Genomic DNA, 25,556 nt, shown 5'->3' with positions numbered 1-25,556 from the left:
ATGGGTTATATTGAACCAACTACCCTGTCTGTCTTCCCTTGCCACTTACTCGATAGTAACTCAGTATGTCACTGGTACAAAGATACCCGAACAAGTCCTAATTGTGACCTCAGGGACACCCCAAGTTGACAACCCTAGCAAGGCAAATATATTACATTGATGAGCAAGAGAGTAAGGAAACATAAGAACTGCAGGCTAATGCATGTGCATATGATTCATCTAGTATGTGGAAAATTATCTCTTCTCTTAGGGTTTTTTCTGTTTTAAGGGTTTTTTCTATCTTATTTCTCTCACAGTAAAACTATAATAATATTTTTTTAGTGATCTCATAATACCAAACTTGAATGTTAGTTTCTTTCATCATCTTTATTTTTGATGATGGATCATCAGTGACTTCTAACCATAAAAGCACAGCTACTAAACCCATAGAGAAAAATTCATAAATGTTAATAAATTTGTGATTTTCATGGTCTATTAGTTAAAGTCAGTATTCTGAAATAAAAGTTGTAACTAGAAAATAACAAGAGTTTAACAATAAATATTTTAAAATTTACACAACAAAATGAGTGTTTTATAGTAGGAAGTCATTTTCATAGTCTGTCAATGCCTTCTTTGATCAAAATATTTTTGAGACTATTCTTAAAGGAATTGCCTTTAAATCTATTCCAGAAGAGTTTAGTTTTTTACTATTTTGTTGTTGTTGTTATTCTCATGTTACCCACACAATTGCCCAATTTTCCCTCACCACAATCATTGGCAATTAAAACTCTTAGTTGATGAAAATATATAGCTATCATGTTTTTCTAGCTAATGTGCTGTTTAACTCTATAGGAAGTTTCAAAACTGGGTCACCAGTGTTAGGAACAGCATCCACATCAGTACATAGCAGTGAACCTTTCCAAGGCAACTCATTTGCAGAGAGTGGTACTAACTTGGACATAAAAGTTATAGCTCTTAGTTGTAAATAATGTTTTATTATTGATTTTGCCTTGTATATTTACTGGTTTGTTTTTGGTTATTGACAGTGTACTGAGAACAGGCTTCTGTTTTATTTTTATAATATCATAGTTTATTAATAAATCAGATGTATGGAAGAATTGATAACTGTAGCCATTTGTGCACATGAAAAGATAGCATTGTTTCATACCAGTAAGAAATTTTACGAATTTCATTAAAAAAAAAAATGAACATTAATCTCAGACATTTGTAACAGATAGATATATGATAATGATTATCCTGGGACATTGTTTATAAAGGGTTTTTACGAAGATCTCTCTGTTTCTAAAAACTTTTTAAATACTGAAATTAGGCTAGCTCTACTCTTAATGTTTGCAGAAATCTTTTAAAGACTTTGTTGTGGCAGTGTGTTCTGGGGCTAGAAAGTCCTGCGTGTACCTTGTTTTTGAGGAGTGTATTTCAGAATGCTAGTGGAAGCAAGCATCAGTGCCACTAAAACTACAATTAAGGAACACTGAATGTTTAGGGATGAGAGGTACACAAAGGATTTTCATATTCCAGCATCAGATGGATGCAGGCTGCATACATTCTAGATCATGCTGACACAAACACAACTAGGTGTCAGTTGTATGCGAACAGAACCACAAAATAACCAGGAATTCAGTGACAGCACTAATATCTCAGTCCTTGTCAAACCTTTTTTCAACTCTGCCCAGTAAATTTTATTCAAAATTTAATTTGTGTACTGAGTTAGAGCATATCTTTCTCCTCCCCCCCCCCCATAGCTTGATCATGATTTAAAACATGCTCATGAACTCCGCCAGGCTGCATTCAAGCTCTATGCCTCTCTTGGAGCAAATGATGAAGACATCCGGAAGAAGGTGAGTCTGGGAGAGGGGCGTTCCCCAGTCCTGACAGCCAGCAGGCAGGGAGTGACGTCAACCTGAAAGTCGTGGTGAAGAGCACTAACAGTGACTGCTTGAATATAATAAAGCAGAGTGACTAAAGGCATAATTGAAGAATGAATGGGACCCGGAATTGGGGGGTTGTTTGTTTTTAGAACATAGAGTGGCATGGTCGTGCTGGAATGACAAATAACTGGCGTGTTTTTTGTGTCATTAATATGGATTATTGTGTTGCACATTTTTGCATGTTTTCTGATAAAAATTCTAGCACTGTGAAGCATTAGACTCCTTGAAAGACCTAACACTAGAATTGTAAATGTTATTTATGGAAATACCTTCCAATGCCATTGAGAAATTCAAATCTCTATTGTATATTGTTTTTTCATATGTGGCTTAGTTATGTTTTGATTTTTTTTTTTTTTTTTTTTTTTGCTACTGTGATGTGAATAAAATCTTTGTGGAATAATGAGTTTATGTTTAGTGAGTGGTCATCTGAATTTTTCAGCTCCCAAAAACTGTATCACTGGTATAACATCTTTATATTACTATGGCCTAAAGTCCAACACTCATATTTTTTATAAGAATTGTTGTAAGCAGGGAGTATAGTGGTAATCTCTAACCTGGCTCCCTCCACTAACTAAAAGAATAGAGTTTACCATTCGAAAGAATATATAATCTAGTAAATATTGCACAAGGTATTTAGGAACATCAGTAAATTAATCCACATTTTGTCTTGATGAGCCATAGCAGATAGGGCAAATTGGGTATTTATTGAACATGGCAATTTATAAAATTTTCCCATCTATATTGATATTTTAAAAAACCCTGTGAGAGAAATCACAAAATATTGGGATTTTACCGTGTTTCAGAAAGGTGTTTCAATCTTGTGGGGAGAGAAATATGGGATAACTGTAGGTTTATTGAAATAAATTGAAAAGGAACCATTCTTGAAGAAAATTGAAATAATAGCATTAAGATTTGGTGTTTGAGTAGTACTGACTTATCAGTGCAGAAAAGTACAACTAAACTGAATGTTTTCCCTGTACCTCAATTTAGTTTAGTTAACAAAATGTTTTTGACTTGAAGTGTTTTTAGTAAATGTCTTTGGAAATCCTTTGATCCCTCTGAGCTTTCATTTGCAAACTGTTAATTCAAGGCAAACATACTAACAATATGATACTCCCTATGACTAAACATGGCTTATGGATGTTGATGCTGATACCATTTGTTAAGTTTAGGTATATGATGTATTGCAAGGGAAGAGGCATTTATGGCAACTCATATAGATAAAACATCTTTTAAAAATTGACATGGACTGTATAACTTAAAAATATTTAATGATTTGTTTTTGGACAGTTACTAGTGCCCTTTGGAAAGAGAAATATACCCATTCTTTTAGCTCAAGAAGGCCATGTCATCGACTAAAAGGGAGATAGATACTAGATAGACAGACCATAATTTGGGGGAGAGGGGAGGAAGTAGGATGTCCATTTGTACTTCTTTGTACCTTTTTGTTAATAAACTATTGTTTTGGAATTAATGACTTAATTTGTGATGATATGTTCTAGAAATACTTGCACCATAACAGTTGATTATCAGTAGTCTTAAAATATGTATTCATAATGTGTATAATTTCCTGGTAAGGCTAAAATCTGATCATTTCTGTAGAAAGATGACAAATAAAGAATAAGTTATAATTATTAATTATAGTTTTTTTTGTGTGGTGAAGAAAAGATACTGTGACATTCTTATGTGATGGGGTTTATGGAGATTTTAGGTAGACATTTTATTTCTGGGAAATTCAGTGTTTGAATAACTTAGTTCAAGCAACAACAGAGAGATTGTAAAATGGAAAATACAAACTCATTTTGTGATAAAATCTTTATAAAAACAGCTTTTAGGAGTGGAGAATGCTTATTTTCAGTGTATAAAAAATAACTTTTCCTTTGAATGCATTTTTTCCCATTTTTTGTTGAAATATATGATTAGATTTTTGTTTACTTCATGAAATATTGATTTGCTTTTTACATTTATGTCTTTTGAACCTAGATTGTATTCCTTTTTTATGTGTAGATTCTTGAAGTATGATGTTTATTATTGATTTGCTTTTTAATGAAATATTTATGCTTACCAAGGTGAGATTTCAGTCGATTGAATTAATGAATGGAGACACTCTGAAAGAAATTTCAAGGACTATAGATTCCTTCCTCCTTTACCCCCTAACCCCAACAAAAAAGTGCTTGTTTCAGGAGGAAAAAAAAATAGAATGTTTCAGTTTGGTCTGGCTTTTTAATTGAAAATGTGAATGCAATGCAATAAATACAGGAAATAACAAATATCATACTGTCCTGTTGTTGGCCAGTAAAGGAAATAAGGCAGAGTGGAGAAGAGAGAATAAGAGCAAGAGGTAGAGACATGAGAGGTATCCACAATAGTAACGGAGAAAGGTACAGGCCTTCTCTGTCATGGAATTATGTCTCTGTCTGTCTTATTGCTTCCACAGACTTCTAAAGGCCTATTGTGATCTCATTTCTTGATACCTTCTCTTTGGATAAGACAAAACTAAACTGAAGACTGAATGACCTTATGTCAAGATTTATCACTCCTGCTTTGGAGTGATCAAACCACTCTTGCTTTAGTGGCTTATTCCCACTAAAAGAAACCAGCTGTATAACAGTCCCTATTAAGTGCTCAAAAAATATTTGTTGAATAAATATAGAAATGAAAATGCAGAAATCATACACAGAGTGACATTTTAATGTGTCTGGATCATTCTGTATCATGTGCAGAGTGAGTTGGTATCCTAATTCTTAGCTTTGCACCCTTTATCACTCTGTGGCATACTTACAAATTTCCTGATTTCCTGTAGTGTCCTGTCAGAGAGTGAGGAGGGTGGAAAGAGTTCCACAGGTGAGAAGGAAAACATTACCACTGACTGTGACTTGAAGAGGGAGAAGAGTCCCGAGAAAAGATGAAGGACCACTAAGCTTGACAACAGTTGTGGCATGGCTGTATTAAACTTAGAAGAATTCAAGGATTTAGGTAAGGGAAAGCAAGGGCAGGGGTAGGAATTGAGAACACATGAAAGAAGGGTCCAGAGAACATTGGCATAATTGCACTGGCAGCAGTGCCAGGTAAAAATTAGCTGACATTGCTACCACAAGGAAGTCTAGTTCCTAGTGATAACCTTTACCACATATTAATGCTGAGAAGTGTAAATTCATTAATGGAACAATAAAAAGGAAAGAAGATACCAAGCAAACATTAACAATTACTTCAAATACTGATATCCGCAGTAAGTGGTTAAGTAATGGAGAGACATAGGTGGCAAACAATCTAATTCTGAAGCCAGTGTTTTTAATAACAAAGAATTTACTTATAAAGAGGATCACTTGATTGGTAGTCAGCAATTAGGTTGGAAATTTTAAAGGATTGTCTCTTTTTACGCTCTTCAAGGAGCTAGCAGAATTTATTAGAAAGTTATGAAGTATAAATTGAGGAAAATTAGAAATAGTAATTATAAATTAAAATGGAAAGAAATTAATAAACTTGACAGGATGTTATTTTTGCTGACAATGAAATACTACAAGTGTTAAATGTAGTACTTATTGTAGCATTTGCTCCTTTGAAGTATCTGACTAATGGAGCCTTTCAGAAAGCTTTCCCCTTGGATTCTGAGTACTTATATTTTAGTTGGAGATACATTTTGAGAAACTAGAATGTAAGCTCCATGAGGGCAGGGATTTTTGATGTTTTGTTCACTACTGTATTCCCAGCATCTACAGCACTGCTGGGTACATAGTTGGCAATAAATACATACCAGAAATATAAATGAATGAATGGACAAATGGATGAATGAACCATATTGCAAAATTGCATTAAGTACCCGTAATCAAATTATGTATGGATCTATCTACATTAATTTTCATAACTTTACTAGCTATTTTATGGGTTGTGAAGAGAGGAGATTTAAAATATGGGAATTTACCTCTGATCAGATAGGCAAGGTATTTCACTATACTTAGCATAGTGAAAATGTGGGACATTTCCTGTTTTTCAAGTGTCTCGGGCATATCTTCTACTCACCTTGATATAGGTCAAAGAGAACAATTTTATGGCACAGTGTTTGCTTAACTTTGAAATAATTTTGACCATTATTTCTTAATTAGCAAAATACAGGGGTTTTTTTTATTTGTAAATGTGTGATTTTTAAAAATTTATGACATTCATAATTGTGAAGATGGGCCAGTGTTATTTTCTAGGAATAAAAGTGTGATTTGGTTTCTAGAAATTAGCTTGACTCTCAGGAATCAACCTGTTTTGTTAGGTGATATACAACTGTATAAAATACTATCTTCCCAAATAATAATGTCAGATTTTTAATCATTCCAATTAATTGATCAAAGTGGGATTTCAGTTGATTGAATTAATGAGTGGAGATACTCTAATAAAAGAAATTTCAAGGACTGTAGATTCCTTCCTCCTTTAGCCCCTAACCCCAACAAAAAAGTGTTTGTTGTGTTATGTAAACATTGTCTAATCAGTGGAGGGAGGGCAGAAAGCAGTGAGGAGAGATGAGGAATAAGAAACAGTGTTAAGGCCTTCCTGGTGGCACAAGGGTTAAGACACAACCTATGAAGCTATCCGCAGCTACTGCAGCATGAGTTCAATTCTCAGCCAGCCAGGGAGCAACCCACATGGTGCAGCAGACCTCTCCTGACTCACCCGCTGCTCCTCTCAGCAGTGTACTTTGGTCAGTCTTCCTGTTCTGTTCCCTACTCTGTCTATGGTGAAATCTCCCATACCCCACCCAGCCCCACTCCCCCGTGCCTCTGGCCTATACCCCAGCTCTTGTAAGCATAAATAAATCTTTGAAAAAGAAAGAAAGAAAGAGAGAGAGAGAGAGAGAGAGAGAGAGAGAGAGAGAGAGAGAGAGAGAGAAAGAAAGAAAGAGCTTTAAAACTCACTATACTAAAACCTCAACATGTCAGAAAAGAAAGCAAGGAATGGCTAATAAAAATTTGCTGGGAACACAAACAATTATTTGGAACCAATTAAAATGGGTGTAGTGATAATCAGTGGAGCTGTCAGAAATTAATATTTTAATATTTTTGCCATTTTTAATATTTTTGAAATGGCTATAGCTTCACAAATTGAAAATGTAAAATCTTAAGTTTTTGTTCCTTGTGGGGAATAAAACTGGTTTTATATGACATGTGAAGAAGATAGACAAGAGTGGGATTTTCTTTTTAAACTGAACCATTTTCTAAAAGATTTATATAGAGAGAGGAAAAATAAGAAAAGGAAGACAAATAATGAGAATCTGTCTTCTACTCTCTTTTTCTCAGCAAAGGAAGTTATAACTGCAAGGTCACCAAGAGGATGAGATATGATATATTTAAAGTATTTAGCATGGTTCCTGTAGGTGCTCAATAAATGGAAATTTTAATTGGAATATTTAAAATGACTTGATTGAAAGAATTAAGTGTATTTAGAGTAAAACTGACAAAATTGAGTTATAAATAGGAACGTTTAGCAATGATAACAATGATTTTAAACTATAAACATCCAAAATTGTTAGTTTTTCATTCCAGTGAGAGAATATTTATACTTCAGAATCATGGTCTTTCTTGTTTATCTCTTGTTAATAACAAGATATCTTCTTACTCTTTATATTTTAAAATATTTTTAAAATACTGATTTTCAAAACTTGTCGCTATAGCATGTATTCCAACACACCAAGAATAATGTTGTGTGTCTGAGTTAAATGTATAATATAGATCAGTAATTGATTAAAATCTTAGGGAAAATTGTCTTGAGAAAAGTAAGAGGCCATATTTTATCTAACTTTTGTTATCTAAGTCCATGATCATCATTGTTATTTCTCCAAAGGCTCATCATTCATATGAAATCATATCCCAAATATATATAATCTTCAAATTTTGAACAAATGTAAATTCTATATTTTTAAAGTTATAAGATTTTAAAGTATATTTGTAATTTTATGTCAGTTTTTTCTTAATATCTTCCTGTTATCTCATAAGCTTGCTAAACATTTCACTTTGAACATTTTCATCATTTGTTATAACTATTATTACTAGTTGGTCTTCTGGATAACAGTGTAATTTATATTTTATATTTATATTTTTAAATATTTTGCACATTTCATTAATTCTAAATTGCCATTGAAAAGGCAATGTCAAAATTCTTTTGCCTCTGCTATGAAATCAGACAGATGCAAGGAATTATTTCTAAGCCTTAGCCTGCATGTTGAGACAAATACCTTGAACATTGTGAAGGTTTTCGACGATATCACAGAAGTAGCACCCTTTCAAGACTTGTCTCTTCCACGAATAACAGCCAATTCATTCTGAATTCCTTGACTTATTCTGTGGTTAAATTGTTAGTTATCTTTTTAAAGCTAATATACCAAAGAATTTTAAGTGAACTCTGCAACATTCATTCACAATGGTAAGTATTTTTAAAGAGTTAACCATGACAGGCCCAGGTTTTGCAGCTTGCTCACAGTACTGAGACTTTGACCTTCAGCATACCGAAAGAAGCAAACTGGGAGTGATAATGCTATGTACATAATAGAGGTATTTATAAAACCAAGTTACAAATTTTTATTTCAGTGTTTCATTAAATGGAGACATCTTAACTTTGTTTTGTGGTACTATTTGTTGTGTTATAGTTGCATAAACCACTGAATTACAGTCCTTACTAATTTTGGAAATGTGAAATACAGGTAATTTTATTAGTTGTTTATAGTCTAAGACATATCTTATAAACCAAGAAATAGGCTAAAACATAATCTTTAGTAGATCTGTAGAGCTAAAATTAGGACATAGTTAAATTTTTCAAGAATGTTCTATCTAAAATTGAATGAAATGTTTGGAATGATATGTTTGTTGGGTAGTAGACTTTGAGAAAGTTGAGTCGTGTAAAGAACTAGGATCATTGTTATGCTCTTTCTATTGTTAAAATGCCCTACCGCAGAGGTCAGCAAATTATACTCTGTTTGAACTTACTACCTGTGTAGTAATTCTGTAGCCTGTGAGTTAAGGATGGTTTTTGCATTTTTTTTTTTTTAATGGTTAAGGGAAAGAGTGTCTCTAGACAAGTAAAAAATAAATTCAAATTTATGTCCATAAAGATTTTTTCCAGCTTTATTGAGGAATAAATGACAAAATGTCCATAAAGTTTTGCTGGAACACAGACGTGTTCACTTGTTTATATGTTGCTTATGGCTGTTTTACACTACATCAGTAGATTGTGTAGTGGGCAGCAGAATCACATGGCCCACAAAGCCTAACATATTGGCTGTCTGACGCTTAACAGAAAATGTTTGCTTACTCTGTTGCTAATACTGCATAGCTAAATAGAAACTATTATAAACCAGTTTGGTGAGAAACTACACTTCCTATTTACCTCTTTGTACTGGATTGTAGAAAGAAATGGAGTCTTTACCCAAACCAGGAGAGAGAGGGGGGTCAGTTGTCTGACTTTCTGAAAGAACAGCTTTGTAAGTGTTGACAATATGACATCATCACTGGATACTTTCCTACATGCTGACTCCTTTGTTTGAATGACTTGGGCATGTGACAGACCTCAGACAAATTGGGTAACTGTGGCTTTTGGTTATGGTAGGAAATATTAGATTCTGTCTATTGATTAGCAAAGTTCCTAAATAAGACATTTCACCATACTAAAAAGTGAAAAGGAAAGATCCAGTTCACTTTTTAAAGGAAATATCTATTTAACCTCTGCTATATTCAAAGTTTCATATTTGGTGCACAAAAGCATGTGATTCAGATGATATTCAGAGATAATGTTTGAGAAAGTGAATTCAGCCTAACTACTACCATTCATTGAACACTTACTATATGCTGGGCACTGTGCTAAGGATTAGTACATTATCTCTCTTAAATTTCATATAACCCCATGTGATAAATATTGTAGATCAGGAAACAAGAGTTTAACCACGAACACCCAGCTTAGTAAGAAACATCGTATTCCATTATCTCTGACTATAAAACCTGTGCTCTTAACCATTATATTACTCATATAAAGTTAAATGCAATTATTGGAGCCAAACTATTAATATTATGTGGAATGGCAAGAAATTTTATAGGAGATGTGTAATAGTTTGCAATGGTCAGAAAAGAAAATGCTATGAATTGAGAGAACTTAGTAATTACTATTCACTGGTTACAAAACATCAAATTCAGAAAATGTGCCTTTTCTTTCAGTTTTTGATATACAGTGGATAATGAGATTATTTGATTACATTCATTTATTCATTTGGCATTTATGGCATTTATAACTTTTGTGTGTTCAGGAATGAAACAGAAGACTGGTGTGTACTTTGTGAGAATTGCAATTTAAAATAGTTAAGGAGATGAGACTAAATTGCTGTATAATATTTCTAGGGTCTTCTGTGTGTATAAAACATCTCATCTGCATTGAAAGTTAGTTTTGCCATGATGGGTATGCCCAGATACAATTAAGATATGTCTGTAATTGAAATAGCCTGTAACATAAAATGAGTATGGAAAAGTTCATCTCCTATAATTAAGTTTAGTTGAAAGCATTTACACCTTCTTCAAAAGTACTAAAATTAGTTGTTTTAGAAGTTTTGACCCACAGAATGAGGGATCTCCACATCTGTGTTCCTTCTGCATCAACTGAAAATGCAAGGCACAATCTAGGTGTGATTGCATTGTAAATTAATGTTCTAGAAAGGAAGCATACAGAGTTAATGATATCATAGAGGCATAATTGAGCGTTTTCTTTTGCAGACGACTTCCTTATAGAATAGATTTAAACTTGATGCAACATTTTGAAATCCTTGGGTATTCTTTTAATAGTTATCAAGCTATAATATCCGTAACTGGAATGTAAGCCCCACAAAAGCAGGACCTGGCATATAGTAGATGTTATATTTATGATTGTTCGGTTAATTGTGTATGTTTGTACATTAAAATTCTGCCAGCCAACCTGTAGGATAATAAAGACTGTATGTGCATTGCCTTGTATATATGGACTGAACCAGGGCCATTGTTGTACAATTTCTGGGACAGTGCATCATTCAGATCTCTGGAATGGAAAACAACATGAGATGGAGTGGAAGTTTCTATTTCTGTTGTTTGAATAGTAATTTATAATGATCTTATTTATAAACATGTTCATTTATAAATGTGTTAATAGTGGCTGTTAAGATTCTTTCTGTCACGAAGCTAATGGTTGAGCTTTAAAAGATTGCACTTCATGTGTAGAGAAATATATTTGATAGAGAAGTGTTTATCTATTTTTAGACATTATAAATATTTCTGATAGAGTACATTTATATTTTTGGTATTAGTGGAAGGAGAAGTGGGGCCAGATAAGAGCTTTCACTTTTTTCTAACATATAGAGAGATTAAGAACTGTGTTTCTTCTAAACACAATATAAGTGAGTTTCCCAACTATTAAGAAGATAAAAGGGTGCTGAGGTAGAGATTACAAGATAACTCTTAAAGAGGTTTTAAAAGCAAGAATGGAAATTAGGAGGTTAAGAATAGGCCTATCATAAGAATGCCCTCCACTCTTGAAGTGACACTAATGTTCCCAGTTTTACTTTGTAAAACATTTGTTGAGACTCCAATATAACATGTTGATCAACAATCAGTTCTAAAAGAAGCTATGTATCTTTTAGGAGGAAAAAAAGAGTATTTTAAAACTGTCCTCTATTTAAAAAATAAGGAAATGTCAGAAAACCTTATTTTGGAGCAGTGGCGAAGGTATTACATATAACAGAGTAAAGTTAGGAAAGCCAACCTCAGATTTTCATCCAGAATAGATGGGGCTTGTTGCTTGCAGACAGTAGAATTTTACTCTCATTTAGTTAGTATTTGCTGAAGCTAGATCCTGATTCTAAAATGGAGATCAGATCATAAGGACCCACTCTTGTGCTTTCCTCAGAGTTTTTTCTTATCTTTTCCTCATTGTCTTGCATCCTCTCACCTTTGACATTTGTACGTCCAATGTGAACTGAATCATTGATTTTTCATTTTCTCTCAGAGACCCTGTGAATTTTACCTTTTTTCCCCCTTGTCAGCTGATTAATGATGACCTCTCTTGCCTTGTATCGTATGGAAATATTTATTGGTCTAGCATGTCAGTATGCTAGTCAGTATGTAGTTCCCACATCTCCTTTCCAAGTTTTCAAAGCCAGATCTCAATTTCATTATTAATTCTAAGCAAAAATGTCATCATCTTTAAGCACAGTAAGTGAAAAGGATCTCACAGTAGAAGTAAAAAATGTCCTTGGAGTCCTAGCTCTGCCCCCAGTTTGCCTAGAGAAACTTGACTAGTGAGTTAATTTTTTTATGTATTTGCTTATTTTCTTACATTGTGGGCCATCTTTTTATAGGTATTGTTCCCCTTAGGTGGGGCCTTCCCACCAATAATCCACCTGTGTATCACCACCCTGCTCCCCTGTGTGTCTTTCCCCTGCTCTGATCACTTCCACTCCTCCCCTATTGCAAGACGTGGGTTGATGGTCAGTCCAGGGGCCTTGTTTTTTTCCTGGAATGTTGTCTTTTTCCTGGGTAAGGACCTGGGCTCCTGGACTGCAGCAGACCAGCTGTTCTAATCCCCAGGAGCAACTGTCAGGCAAGGCAGTCATTTAGGAACTTCTTGTAGGGCAGGTGTGTGAGGTGGTTCTCCAGACTCCTTGATTTACAACTCCTGTGGTAGAGGAGACTTTTGCATTTTGTCCAGGCCAGTGTGGTCTCTGGGTGCCATGCCTCCTCGTCCACACTGATTGTACCAGCCATTCCAGTAACTGTCATATGATGCTGCTTCTGAGTCTTACAAGGTGACTTAATTTTTATGTACTTCAGAGACCTCATTGATTAACTAAAGAAATTAGATGGGTTTGTTTCTGAGACCCTTTAAGATTCTAATATTATTCAACCAAAAAACCAGCAGCTATAAGTGTGTTTTTTTCAGATAGTTATGTTTGTTACCACTAATGCATGCAAAAGAATACAGTGAAAGAATTGGTTTCCCAGTTGAACCTATTTAGAAGCAAGCACTGAGCACTCTTGCTTGATTCATGGACAGCTATGTGTGGTTGGGTTTTTGTTGTTGGTTTTGCTTTGTTTTAATAAAGGAGAAATGGCTTAAGCATGTGCTCAGGAATTAAAAATATTAGGTGCTTAATAATTTCCATGATGTACTTGGTATCATGTCCTTTAGCTAAGTATTTGGTGGTAAAATCAGTATGGTAACTTCGTAAAACATAGGATAAATTGGGTCTTCCATTTTTGGGGGATGGATTCCTTCCCCAGAACCTTTTGATTATACTCAGTTGACCAGATAACCAGGTTGTACATGTTTATCTCACCCTAGGGTCTGCTCTTGTTACTTCATAACCACCTCTTTCCTTCCTCCCCATTTTCTGTATCATTTCCAAAATCAGTCTCTTGACCACACTGACATCAGATCTTGTGTTTATAGGGTTCATGTCCTTTAAAAAAAAAAAAAAAAGATAGGTGAAGACCGGAACCGTAAGTAAATAGCCCTAGTTTAAAAAGACTTCAATGTGTATCTTGGGATGCATCCACTTTGACACAGATGAGACTTTTAAGTATTGTCACCTGCACCCAATAGATCAGATTCTATTGTAGATCTTTTTCCCAGGCTAGACCTACTCTTTCTTCCGACATCCTTGTGCTGCACCTTGCTTGACTTCTTAGTACCTATTGCTTTAACTAGACTTTCTGGATTTGATACCTTATTTGCTTAGACCTTAGAAGACTGCTTCCTCTGACCTCGAAAGTTCAGTTCCAAGTCTTCTCTGTCTGGCCAGTTCTGTCTTACCCTCTTGGAATCCTTCACAAAAGCCCATTTGTATTAAATTGTTTGCCTGCCCATTGTGCACATTAGCCTAAATAATTGATGTTAAATGAATGCTTACTTTGCCATCCAACTCCTTTGACTTTGAATTACCTGAGAAGTTTGGTGATAACACAAAGAATCTGATTTCAGTATCCGTATCCTCTGACCTGGTTCATTCACAGTTCACAGGCAAGCTGTAGTTTCTAGTTTCTGGAAAATTTCATTCTGGGTCATGCTGGAAAAATAGTTGGATCTTGTTCCATCTCTCTCACTTTCCTTATACTTCCTATGCTCTGAAGGAAAAAATGGTGACTGACTTGGCTACAACTAAATTAAGGGTCCACTAGAGCTCATGAATGGCTGGGGAATTCCCTTATATGTCAAGACCATCCATCTTCTGTTAACATCACGGGACCTAGGGATCTCCCATCCCAAAGACAGGGGTCTTAGATCCTTTTCCAATTCTCAGCTACCCCTCCCAAGAGCTGCAGTGTCAAAGACAAATTAACAAAAGCATGTAGTCATGAAAACTAAAGATACCAACAGAGAGGTACAAAACATGTAGTCCGTTGACCTCTATAACACAGGGTTAGTTTAGGAACAGCATTTTTTTCAAATGAGATTTAATTCTATAGTTAAATTTATATCTCAGGTCCCTAGAAAAGGAGAATACTGAGATTTTCTTTTTTTAAAGCAGATCCAACAAACTTTCCCATAGAATATATTTGCTGAGCTATTCCTCAGTCGAGGAATATGCAGCAAGAACCATGAGGCAGAACAACTTTGCATTCTATTTGGCATTTTTTGTTGTTTGTTTGTTTACTCTAGAAGTGCTTATTACAGTGAGAAATCACAAGATTTTAAAATTAACAAATACCATAAAATCCAGAAATTGGCTTTATTCTTACTTCCTGGGAGGTCATTTGCTGGGGCTCGGACTTGGCTGTCCATCTTTATCAGATCTTTATAGCACAGTACTGAGGGCATTGAAAGGCCTCTTGTATTATTGGTGTTGGCTTTCCAACCCCAGATCTGAAATTTTTTTCTGGTGCTTTTTTATACCTTCATATGTGTCAATGAAGACTGGCAAGGGCTGACATGAAATTTTTTTTCTCTGGATTAAATTCCAGTCCTTTCCCACATTTGTACCTCATTTTAGTGGTTGTGGTCAATGTGATGATCTTTTCCTCCCTGCACAGGTAGTCTCAATACCCTCAAGTTTGTAACACCTTGGTGAGATCATGTTGTCCATTCACATGGCCTCCCAAGATACCATTTTGGATTAGAATTCTAGGTTCTATTCTAATTTTTGCATATTTACCCTCTCAACCCAACACTGACGTTCGATGGAGCTGGTTGACCAGACTCTGAAATAGTATGCTTTCTGGAACCCTAGCAGGGTTACTGAAGTCCTTCCATAATGAGTTCAACTACAAATCCAGTTCTTCTACTACTGGCATTTTGATAGAAAATGACCTAAGAAGGGCCACTATGCCTTGAAGAAAAGGTAATCAGGAAAGATTCTTCAGTTACCTTATAGCTATATGCCATCCCCAAAATATCAAGCATTCATATTTCCACAAAACTTAAGAGAAAGTGTGAAGCTGTGCTCTGATGTTAGTGATTAGCCATTAATATAGTTCTCCAGTGTCCTCTCCAGAGCTTGAATAGAGAGTAAGACCATTAATGGCTATTTCCAACTCATAGTAAAACTCCCATTCTTGAGAATGGATATTTTTCCTACCTGCCCTTTGTAGATATTTAGTTCACTCTTCATGCTTTAAACCTTACAGCACATCATTCCTGAAGTGTTTTTGCTACTATAGAATCTAGCGCTGTAACTGCCCTTAAGACCTTAATTATAACGTGCTTATACAGTACTGTACTTTGGTGGGAGCAAGGACTCACTCACTCTCACCATTGTATCTTCAAGTTTTAAAACCATGCCCATGCCCAGCACTCAAATATTAACTGAGTAAAGAAATGTGGGCATACAAATAGGTGCTGTGCCTTATTTGCCCTTCCTTGTCTTCTCCCTGATTTCAACCTTCCTGTCTAGCTAGACCTGCACTATCTCCAGGCTGTTCAAACATACTGCTTCCCATGTTGCTTCTGAACAACATAACCTTTTTTCCCAGACAGACTAACATGATATTATTTATCTACTGATAGCAAAGGATTGGAGGTAAAATAATCATTGTTGTATCCCACCTACCTTTCCTCTCCACTTCCAATTTACTGAAGGCCCAGGGAAGTAGAGTGAGTGACTCAAAATCATAGAGCAAATCTGTACCTGCATGATTGCTACACATGCCCTGTCTCTTGGCACATTTACACATCTGTAAACCAGTGGTGGCCAGTAAATATTCTCCAGAAGTCTCTTTCAGGTCTTGCCTATACTGTGATTTCTGAAGTTCCTGGAGCCAGTGCTAATATTTCTCAGTTCTTCTAACAGAGTAATCATGAATCGCTGTCCCACTGCCCCACTTTGTCCTGTGATTATGTAATTATATCAACTACAGCCAGCTGTTTCTCCAAAGTTGCCTCTACTCATTTTTAAGCAAAAATTTCCCAAACTGGAAGGAACTTTCAGGCATCAGCATCTAGCCATCCAGTGCCTGAAACTTTTGCCCAGATTTTAGTTTCCTCTCCATGCTGAAGGTTCTGATTTTGCCTTGTCTGTTTAAAAAACTTTTTCAAGTGACTGCTTTCAATTGACTGTAAGCCAGCCAGTCTTTGGCAGTTGCTATAGCATAGATGACTAGATAACTTGGAACACACATTGTTGTTACCCCAAGGAAAGAGTAATAAGGTTTTAATTAGCTTAATGGCATGAGGATGGTGATGGAAAGAATATAAGGTGTAAAGCAAAGACACTTGAATGGCTGTTCAGGAAGAGATGGAGTCAAAACACAAATTTAGTACCTGGATGACTGAGAGAGTGACAACACCTTTAGCAGAAAGATTTAAGGAGGAAATGTCAAGTTAATGTGGGACATAATGAGTTAGAAGATGTCCAAATATTCATACTGTGTTTAACAGACAATTGCAAATATGAGGCTAGAGGTCAGGAAAAAATTCTATGATAGAATTTTAAATTAGGGAATTAACCATATCAAGCTGATTTTGCAGTCACAGCCTTGTCATTTGTAGACTGAAAGATGAACAGTGTCTTGGGGCATATGTCCATTTAAGGAAGAGGTAAGGGTTGAGAGGACTGTAACTTAAAGAGATTATAACTTGGGCATTTAGGTCTTAAATAGGGCTGGAAGTGGGAGGTGGGCGGTCTGAGGGAAAGAATCCAGTGGCATGGGGCAGAGTAAAGATACAGGAAAGAGGTGTGAAGAGATAGTTTCTGAATTAATGAGGAAGGGCTTGCAGTACACAACACCAATGCAACATAAATGAAGAAAAAGAAAAATATGGAGATAACTTAATGAGAAGTGGGAAGTTGAAGCAACTTTCCCAGAAAGCAAACAATGTCTGCAAAAATGAGGTAGGCACAGAGGACTGCTGAGGGTGTGAGACAGCAGAGAATGATGAGGCTGGTAGAACAGCAGAGAGTATCCCACTGAGGTGGGATGGCAGCCAGATTTGGTGTTTTTTTTTTTGTTGTTGTTTGTTTGTTTTTACTGTAATATCAGCAGTTTGGAATTTGAAGCAGGAATGTTGAGAGGACAGTGAAAAAAGAGGAACCTGTACTATGTGGAGATGTAAGCAGGGCCTCAGATGAGGGAGAAAGCATAACAAGGGTCAAGAAGAATAGGTAGACATTGAGTGAAAAGGGGGGCATTTAGGGGCTAGAAGTGACAATGGGTGTGTGGTTTTGGTCTAGAGTGAGGAGTAGATTAATGTGTACATTTTCTTACCTTGGAGCCTGTAGGCATTGTGTAACATTTTCTTACCTTGGAGCCTGTAGGCATTGTATAACAATTACATGTCCTACCCTACAGCTGAGTTGTGTTCCTTCCTCTTGATAGTTGCTATTTCCCCACCATTGTTCAACTCAATTTTTCTTCATATTTGGCTTGAACATCCTAAGATTTGATTTTCCACCCTTTCTGTTTTGGGGTCAGCCTTCTAACTCTGGTCAGTTTAGTAGAGCTCTATGATCTCCAATGTTGGCTGCACACTAGACTTAACTGAGGAGCTTTTTAAAATATAGATTCCCAGGCCTTACCCTAGAGAACCTAATTTAATTAGCAGGTGACTGTGTTTAAAGTTCCCTGGGTGATCATTCTCACGTGTTCTCCATGTGAGAGTAATGACTCCAGTTAATTCATCTCCCTCACTGGGAACTACCTGTTGAGTATGGGATGCTACCTTTCTTACAAACTGTTGTTACAAGCCTAAGCATAAGGAGTCTGGAGTCAGATGCCTGGGTTCCTGTCACAGCTCTGTGATTCCAGCAAGCTCTATTTCGTCTAGAGTCCTCAGTTTCCTAATATGTTAATGGAACTAATCATAATAATGCCTACGAAAGGATGAGGGTTAAATCAGATAATGTAAGATGCTCTATTTCATCTAGAGTCCTCAGTTTCCTAATATGTTAATGGAACTAATCATAATAATGCCTACGAAAGGATGAGGGTTAAATCAGATAATGTAAGATGCTCAGCACAATGCCTGGTATATAGAAGTTCGCAACAGTACTGTTTTTCTTAATATGTATGTTGTGATTACATTAGCATTTTGTTCTAATATGCTATTTTTCCATAGGATCCAGCAAAGTAAACCTAATTTTTTCCACACTTTATTTATTTTGTGTCTGTACATTGCTGAATGAAGGAAAAATGTAAGCTACCTTGTTTTTAAATTAAAAAAAAAAATGCTTCCTGATGATAGTGATTACACATAGCAGGTTTGGTGCACAGTGAATGGCAAGAGTTACTGTTCTTAATATTTAGTTTCTATTTGCTTGGTAAGGAAATAGCCTCAGGGAGCCTTTGTGAGAATCTCACAGATTTCATAAGGGCTGAATGTGGACTATCATTTTTCTAGAATCTTACCCTGGCAGGAACCTGCCCAGCAATTTTTTCTCAAAACTACCGTTTTATTTATGCCATGTAATTGTTGTTTTAAGTGTTTATATAAATAAAGAAACAATCTCTTCTTACACCTGTCATTTAGCCTGGCATGTCCTTAGTAAGGTGACCCTATCTTTCTGATGCACTGCCTGTGCCCTCCACAAAATGATAATTCCAGAGGTAAAAACTTGCTAAAAACATTAACCTTTAGTGGACATTAGCATACTTGCATTTACAAGCAGTGAAGTTTGTCATCTTCGTGTTGTTATTTATGCAGCATTAACCTTTTTCTCCAGATCATTGAGACTGAAAATATGATGGACCGAATTGTGACTGGCTTGTCTGAGTCTAGTGTCAAGGTGCGGTTAGCTGCTGTCAGGTATGAGCTTTAAATGGTCTGAATAAAACTCCTTTGCCGTGTGTTTGACTTGTCTCCTTTCCAGACCTTCATGAATAAAGCAGAATCCAAATATTACTCAAAAGTATCCTCAGGTGAATTCATACAGTGTGTAGTATTTAACAGAGACTCTAGCTATGAAGGGTTCTGACGTCGTTGAATTAACAATGGCTGTAGATAGACTTGAAATCTATATTAGTAATTGTGAAGTGCCAAGCACTGTTTGAAAAGTACAGGTTTCTGCTTCTTCTGAAGCTAATTTTGATTATTCTTTGTAGATGTTTGCACAGTTTATCTAGATCTGTGCAGCAGCTTCGAACCAGTTTCCAAGATCATGCCGTGTGGAAACCTTTAATGAAGGTAAGGAGAAATGGTCAGCAGGTAACACCTGTTCCCAGAGAGAGCCTCTAGTGAGCTTCAATCGCTGGCAGCTCTCCCTGGTCTGGGAGTAGATGTGATATTCCCTGTGTCTTCAGGTTTGCAGAATGTGGTTCTTAGGCACACTTCATGTGCGATAGGTAGTATGAGCCTGGTTTTCTTTTAATAAATATAACTCATTGGGCCTCCCTGGTGGTGCAGGGGTTAAGTCTCAGCACTATCAAGCTATTGCCAGCCATAGTGGCCTGAGTTTGATTCCTGGCCAGGGAGCTAACCCACATGGCACAGCAGACCTCTCCCGTCTCTCTCGCTGCTCCCCTCAGCAGTGTATTTCAGTGGATCTGCCTGTTCTGCTCTCTACTCTGTGTCTGGAGAATCCTCTCACCCCTCCCTCCCCCTACACCCCTACCCCTCTCTGGCCTACACCCCAGTTCTTGTATGCATAAATAAATCTTTTTAAAAATATATATATAACTCCTCTAATTTCCCTGTTTAGTATTAACATTAGACTTCCATCTAGCTAAATATTTATTTTAGTTATAAAAAAGACAAAAATCAGCCATTTGTGGATAACCTGTTCATAGTCGTTTGGCAATCCCTGGGTATCTTTTAACATAACTATTCCTGCTTGTCTACTCCAAAATAACTTCTTTAGTCTCAGGACTTTTCTTGAGAGTAGGAGAAAAACAAAGTGGCTCCAGTCAATTAGTCTCAATTGAGACATAGAGAATATTTCATCAGGTTGATGCTAGTGTTACCGCTGATATATTAAGAATCACAGGCCAAATTAGTCTCTGGTTCATCTTTTTCCTTTTATGTGGCCATATACCCTGCATTTAATCATTGGAATCTTTTGTTTACATGTTTGTTTTAGCATCTACTGTGAAAACTTCTGGGCATAGTAAGGTCGTCAAAAATTGTATTACAAAGCTCTTGCCCTCGGCATAAGTCTTCAGGTTACAATAGGGGCATCAATGTGGTAGAAATAGGGGAGTCTTCTGGTAGGAAGAATATGAAGTGGGCTTTGAGGCAAAGGAAGGCAGGGGATATTCCAGAGATAGGAACAGCATGAGCAGAAACATTACATCTGCATGTGTGGAAGCAATTAGGGTGCCTTGACTGTAGTAGATGCGTGGGGTATAATGAGGCCCAGATGGGAGAGCTGGGCCAGTACTCTCCTCAGTTGAGTGATTGTTATGTTGCTGTTCTTGTTCTTAGATTGCACCTTTTTCATAGCAGCTTAGTCTTGATGTGTTGATTGTATCCATTCAATATTTTTTAAAGTACTCTCCTTTTCCCCAAAATAACTCCAAGTTATGGAACCGTTTCCTCTAATTGCTCAGCTTAGTATCCCTTTATCCCATGAGTCAGAAATGAAATAAAATGTGGTTGGCTCCTAATGAGTTTTACCTGGGAAAGTTTTGGTAAACAATCTAGAAGGATTTTGTGCACTTGGGTACATGTTAGTATATATAATTTACACAAACTACTACTTTGCTGCACATTTAAAGTATAGTGTTAAAAGCCTGGAAGTACATTGATGATTTATTTCAGATATTTTTAGGTTTCTGCATGTCTATGGATTATTTCCCCTGTTGTTTTCCATATTTTTAAAGCCACAGAATAATAGGGCTTTTTCCCTTAAATTTTTCATTTGTAATTATTTTTTGGTCTTACTCTGGTGAAATTCTATTTGGTCAGTGTTAATTGTCAACTTCTAAATTTCACATATTATCTCTCACATTGCATGGAGTAAATGTCATAAATCTCTTCTGTTTTAGTTTATCACTAAATGTTTTCTAATTTGAAGGTAAAAGTAGATAAAAGCACATTAAGTTCTATAAAACAATGTTTTGAAAAGTGAATAATGTAAAAATAACTTTTTAAAGACTTGATGATAAGCACTTATTTATTTCAACCAATGATTCTAAGCAGTATAATTTTTTTTTTTTTTTTTTGCCCCAGGCCTTGTGCCAATGGGATCTGGTTTTAGTTCCACAATGATTTCCTTCAAGTCTTCCAGTGAGTAGGTTCCTTTCAACCGCAAAGATTATTAAGACCAATTATCAAGTTTTAGGTTGAATTCTTGAAAGGATACAATTAGTGGTTAATTTGAAGCAGTTAGAAAAGTAGGTCGGTGAATGGTAATTATATAGGGATGAAACTGTAAGGATATATGGTTGTGGTCCACATATCATGACCATTTCTAGAAAAAGAATTGCTCTTCTCCCATGTTTATCTGTTAGGAAAAATAATGGTTGAAGGATTTTTGAAACCAACTTGCTTTGGAAATGGTTTTAGAGCATGATGGTTAATAGTAACCGATTACTTCAAAATCACTGAAAAAAAGGACTATGTGCCATCTTGAATTTTTGAGTTTATAATGTAATTGGAATCAGTTGGTAAGCTAGGAGATGTTTAGATGGTTAGAAAATATTTCTGGACTAATTGCAACCTTCAATTTTTGCAACATTGGACTTTTGAAATAAAAAGAACCAAAAATGTAATATTAAAATAATATTAAAATACAACATCATTGGTCAGTCATAAGACTTCCTATGCCTCCTTCAGCTATATGGTCTTCTAGTCAGAAATGGAATAACTTTTGGGATACTGTCTCTGCTTCACACCACTGGATATATACAGCAGGTTACTGCACTCTGGCAGTTTAGGATAAGCAGTATAATTTTTAGTGGAAAGTATTTCTCTTAATTCACAAACATTCATTGAGCTCCCATTTTGTGTAGCACCATTCATTGAGCTCCCACTTTGTGTAGTACCATTTGGCTGATACAACCCAGGATAGATTAGACCATAGATACATAGATGATTTCTTTGAGAAGCTTAAATTTGTTGATATAGAAGTAATAAGGTTTTTTCAGAGAGTTCACAAAGAATGGCAATGGACACTGACAAAGATGAAATGACTTCTGACCAAAAGCCTCAAGGCAGCTTCTGGAATAGGGCAGCCTTAATGCGTGGGTACAGTGTACATCTGAAAAGCTGAATAAGGCCTTAGAGGGGATCAGCATCCAAAATATGTGAGAATTCATCTTTATCAACTAAATAACAATTTATAAGAGAAGTAAAACAATATTGTAAGTCAACTGCTTCTATTTTGAAATTCTTGCTTACTCTTAGCTTGGGAGCTTCATACTTCATTTAGCTAAAGAAAGCAGATTATATATTTAACTCTGAGTTTTTCCTCAATCTGTGAATCTAGAGCTCCTAAGATTCCTTTGGGGATTGTAAACCTAATCCTGATTTGATCCCACATGCAAAGGATTTAGTTGAAGAGGATATTGCATATAAGTGGCAGTGTTTATAAAGTCTTTTCAGAAATCGGAAAGCACAGGTTCTTGTAATAGCTGATAACAACTGACATTTGTCATGCTGTGTTGTCCTCATGAATTTAGTGAAATCCATGGTATTTAGTTTACTGTGTACCTACTATGTGCCTGATAGCAACAGCAGCAATTTAAAGTTTTAAAACCCTTGCTTATGTAATCAGTAAAATATTTTTATACTAATTCTCACAAAACTCCTGTAAAATAGATTCTATTATTATCTCTGTTTTATAGCCAAGGAATTCTTGTACCTATTAAATGATTGAGCTGAAATTTATTTTCAGGCAGTCTATGTTCATTCTCATGCTGTGCTGATTCCCTTATCTGCCACCCTACCACATTTAATCATACATAGCCCTATCAAGGAAATATTTTTCTCATTTTCTCAATTCAAAGACTCATAGAGATAAGAAATGACCTCAAGTTCGTACATCTGGTGGAGAAGTAAGGGTTAGACCCAGGGCTGTGTGATTACAGTCCTGAGAACTAGTTCCCCACATTGCCCTGCCTGTGCAGTAACTTGATCCATTGATGCTCCTGGTCAAACAAGTTCTGAAAGTCTCAAGCCCTTGGGCAATTCTGTGGTTTCATAAATGGCCTGATTTGATGAATAGAATGAGCTAAACTTGCCCCAAAGCAGTCCCATGTCTTCAAATGTCACGTAGAGCACACCCTCCTTGACTCTTTACCTCCTTTTCTTTCCATGCAGCAACCCACATCCTGAAAGTGAGACTGTAGCTTTCTCTGCTAGATATGAGGGCCTTGTTCAGTCATAATTAAAGCACTAGGTAAATTCTGACATGCTATCAAGTGGATCTTTCCTAACTATCTCTACAATATGAGAAATCAGGTTAAAAGATAAGTTGTTTTTGTTCTCATTTATTCTTATGATCTCCTTTCCATGTTTCTAAGCCATTAATAGTATCCCCCCATTTTTTATTCCCTAGGTTTTACAAAATGCACCAGATGAAATACTAGTGGTAGCATCTTCCATGCTATGCAATCTTCTTCTTGAGTTTTCTCCAAGCAAAGAGGTCAGTATTAATTTCCTCTCCCTAGATTTTACCCCATTTACCTATTATCTGGACTTTACCCCTGTTTACCTATACCCCAGTCAATAGATATTGAAATTTGAAGCTTAGGTTTAAAAATTACTTCTGAATTGTTAGGTTGGACAAATTAAATCATTTTAAAAATCATCATTTGCTGAAGAATAAATTAAGACTAAGTTTTGTAAACTAGGACTATAAATTATTTTAAAGAGATTACTGCCAGCACTGGAAAATGCTTTTTAGTAGTAGTTGTTTGGGAAGGAATTGTGAACTGAGGTTTAGAAACCATCTATTATTGTGCATCTAGTACTGCCATTTTTGTTGAATTTCTTTTCTGTTTTATAACACCTGCACACTTTTGACTGATAATTAGGAGAGTATTAGTAACAAGATAGAAGTTCAGAGACAGTGAACAAGCAAAAATCTGGTGACAAAAGGGGAAAGACTTACAGTTACTCTGCATGGGAAGAGAGGCAAGGTAAAATGTCATATATGTCTACCCCATTGTTGAGAGAGTCTCTTGCTGATGATTTGGTTGTAGTTGGTGTGGCACCATTAATCATCCTGAACAGCTCCTATGTTGCCTTAAATCCACCTTCACAATATTTAGTGTCTAGCTAGGGAGTGGATGAGTTCACGCATAGGATCATTAATATGATTGGCTTTTTTATATTAATAATAAACTGGATCCTGAACTAAAAGGAAGGAAGTGCTATCAACAGCATTTTTGGACCATTTAACATAATTGGAACATGCACTATAAATTTAATAAATGTATAGTTTCTATGTTAACTGTTCTGAATTGTTTCTGTGGTTTCCTTATTCTTAGAAAATACACACTGAAGAGTAAAGGGATTTGAGATATGTACTGTACTTTCAAATAGTTCAGGAAAAGATAAAGTGGATATGGGTGTATAGAATGAGAAAGATAATGATAAAGCAAATATGGTAAAATGTTTAAAATTGGTGAATCTGGGGAAAGAATACATGAAAGTTCCTTGTATTGTTGCTACTTTATAACTTTGAATTTATTTGAAAATAAAAGGTGAAAAAAGGACCCACAATTTGTACAAGAAGAATGTATAATCTTCTTTGAAAATGTCATATTGCAAGGCACTGCCCTTTTTTTCCAGTGTTTAAGTCTGAATTGCTTAGACATTCCTTGAATCTACTTGACAGATGACCTTTTACAGTATTTGTTGATTGGACTTCCTTGGTGGCCTAGCGATTAAGTCTCAGCACTATCATTTGTAAGGCCTGAGTTCTACCCCCCCATGCCCCCACCCCACCTCCCGCCCCGCAGCCACACCACCAGGGAACTAACTCGCCTAGGGCACAGCAGAACTCTCCTGTCTCTCCCCACTGTTTCCCTTAGCAGTGTATTTCATGAAATCTGCCTGTTCTGCGCCCCGCTGTGTCTCCAGTGAATCCTCTCACCTCCCCCCACCCCAACTTCCGGCCTATACTTCAGTTCTACTATGCATAGATAGATAGATAGATAGATAGATAAATAAATAAATATATATATTTTTTTTTTAAAAAGCAAATAAATAAAAAAATAAAGTATTTGTTGATGATGGTAAATAGGTACTCTAAGGTTTGAATTA

General features: G+C 35.9%; 1 protein-coding gene across 3 annotated transcripts in view; it reads left to right on the top strand.

Moving 5' to 3' along the window:
• Positions 1 to 25,556, top strand: part of ARMC8 (armadillo repeat containing 8) — a 107,226-nt gene that overhangs the window by 59,627 nt on the left and 22,043 nt on the right. For all 3 annotated transcript variants that reach the window (XM_037525913.2, XM_037525914.2, XM_037525915.2), the window contains 4 exons: positions 1,743 to 1,838; positions 19,072 to 19,154; positions 19,451 to 19,532; positions 23,845 to 23,931. In XM_037525913.2, coding sequence (XP_037381810.1) covers positions 1,743 to 1,838; positions 19,072 to 19,154; positions 19,451 to 19,532; positions 23,845 to 23,931 — 348 coding nt within the window. The remainder of the gene's footprint in view (positions 1 to 1,742; positions 1,839 to 19,071; positions 19,155 to 19,450; positions 19,533 to 23,844; positions 23,932 to 25,556) is intronic.

Source organism: Talpa occidentalis, unplaced genomic scaffold, assembly GCF_014898055.3.
Source record: "Talpa occidentalis isolate TD23 unplaced genomic scaffold, MPIMG_talOcc4v2.1 talOcc4.4, whole genome shotgun sequence".
Taxonomy (NCBI): domain Eukaryota; kingdom Metazoa; phylum Chordata; class Mammalia; order Eulipotyphla; family Talpidae; genus Talpa; species Talpa occidentalis.
Note: the sequence above shows the minus strand (reverse complement) of the source record. Positions and strands in the feature narration are given on the sequence as shown.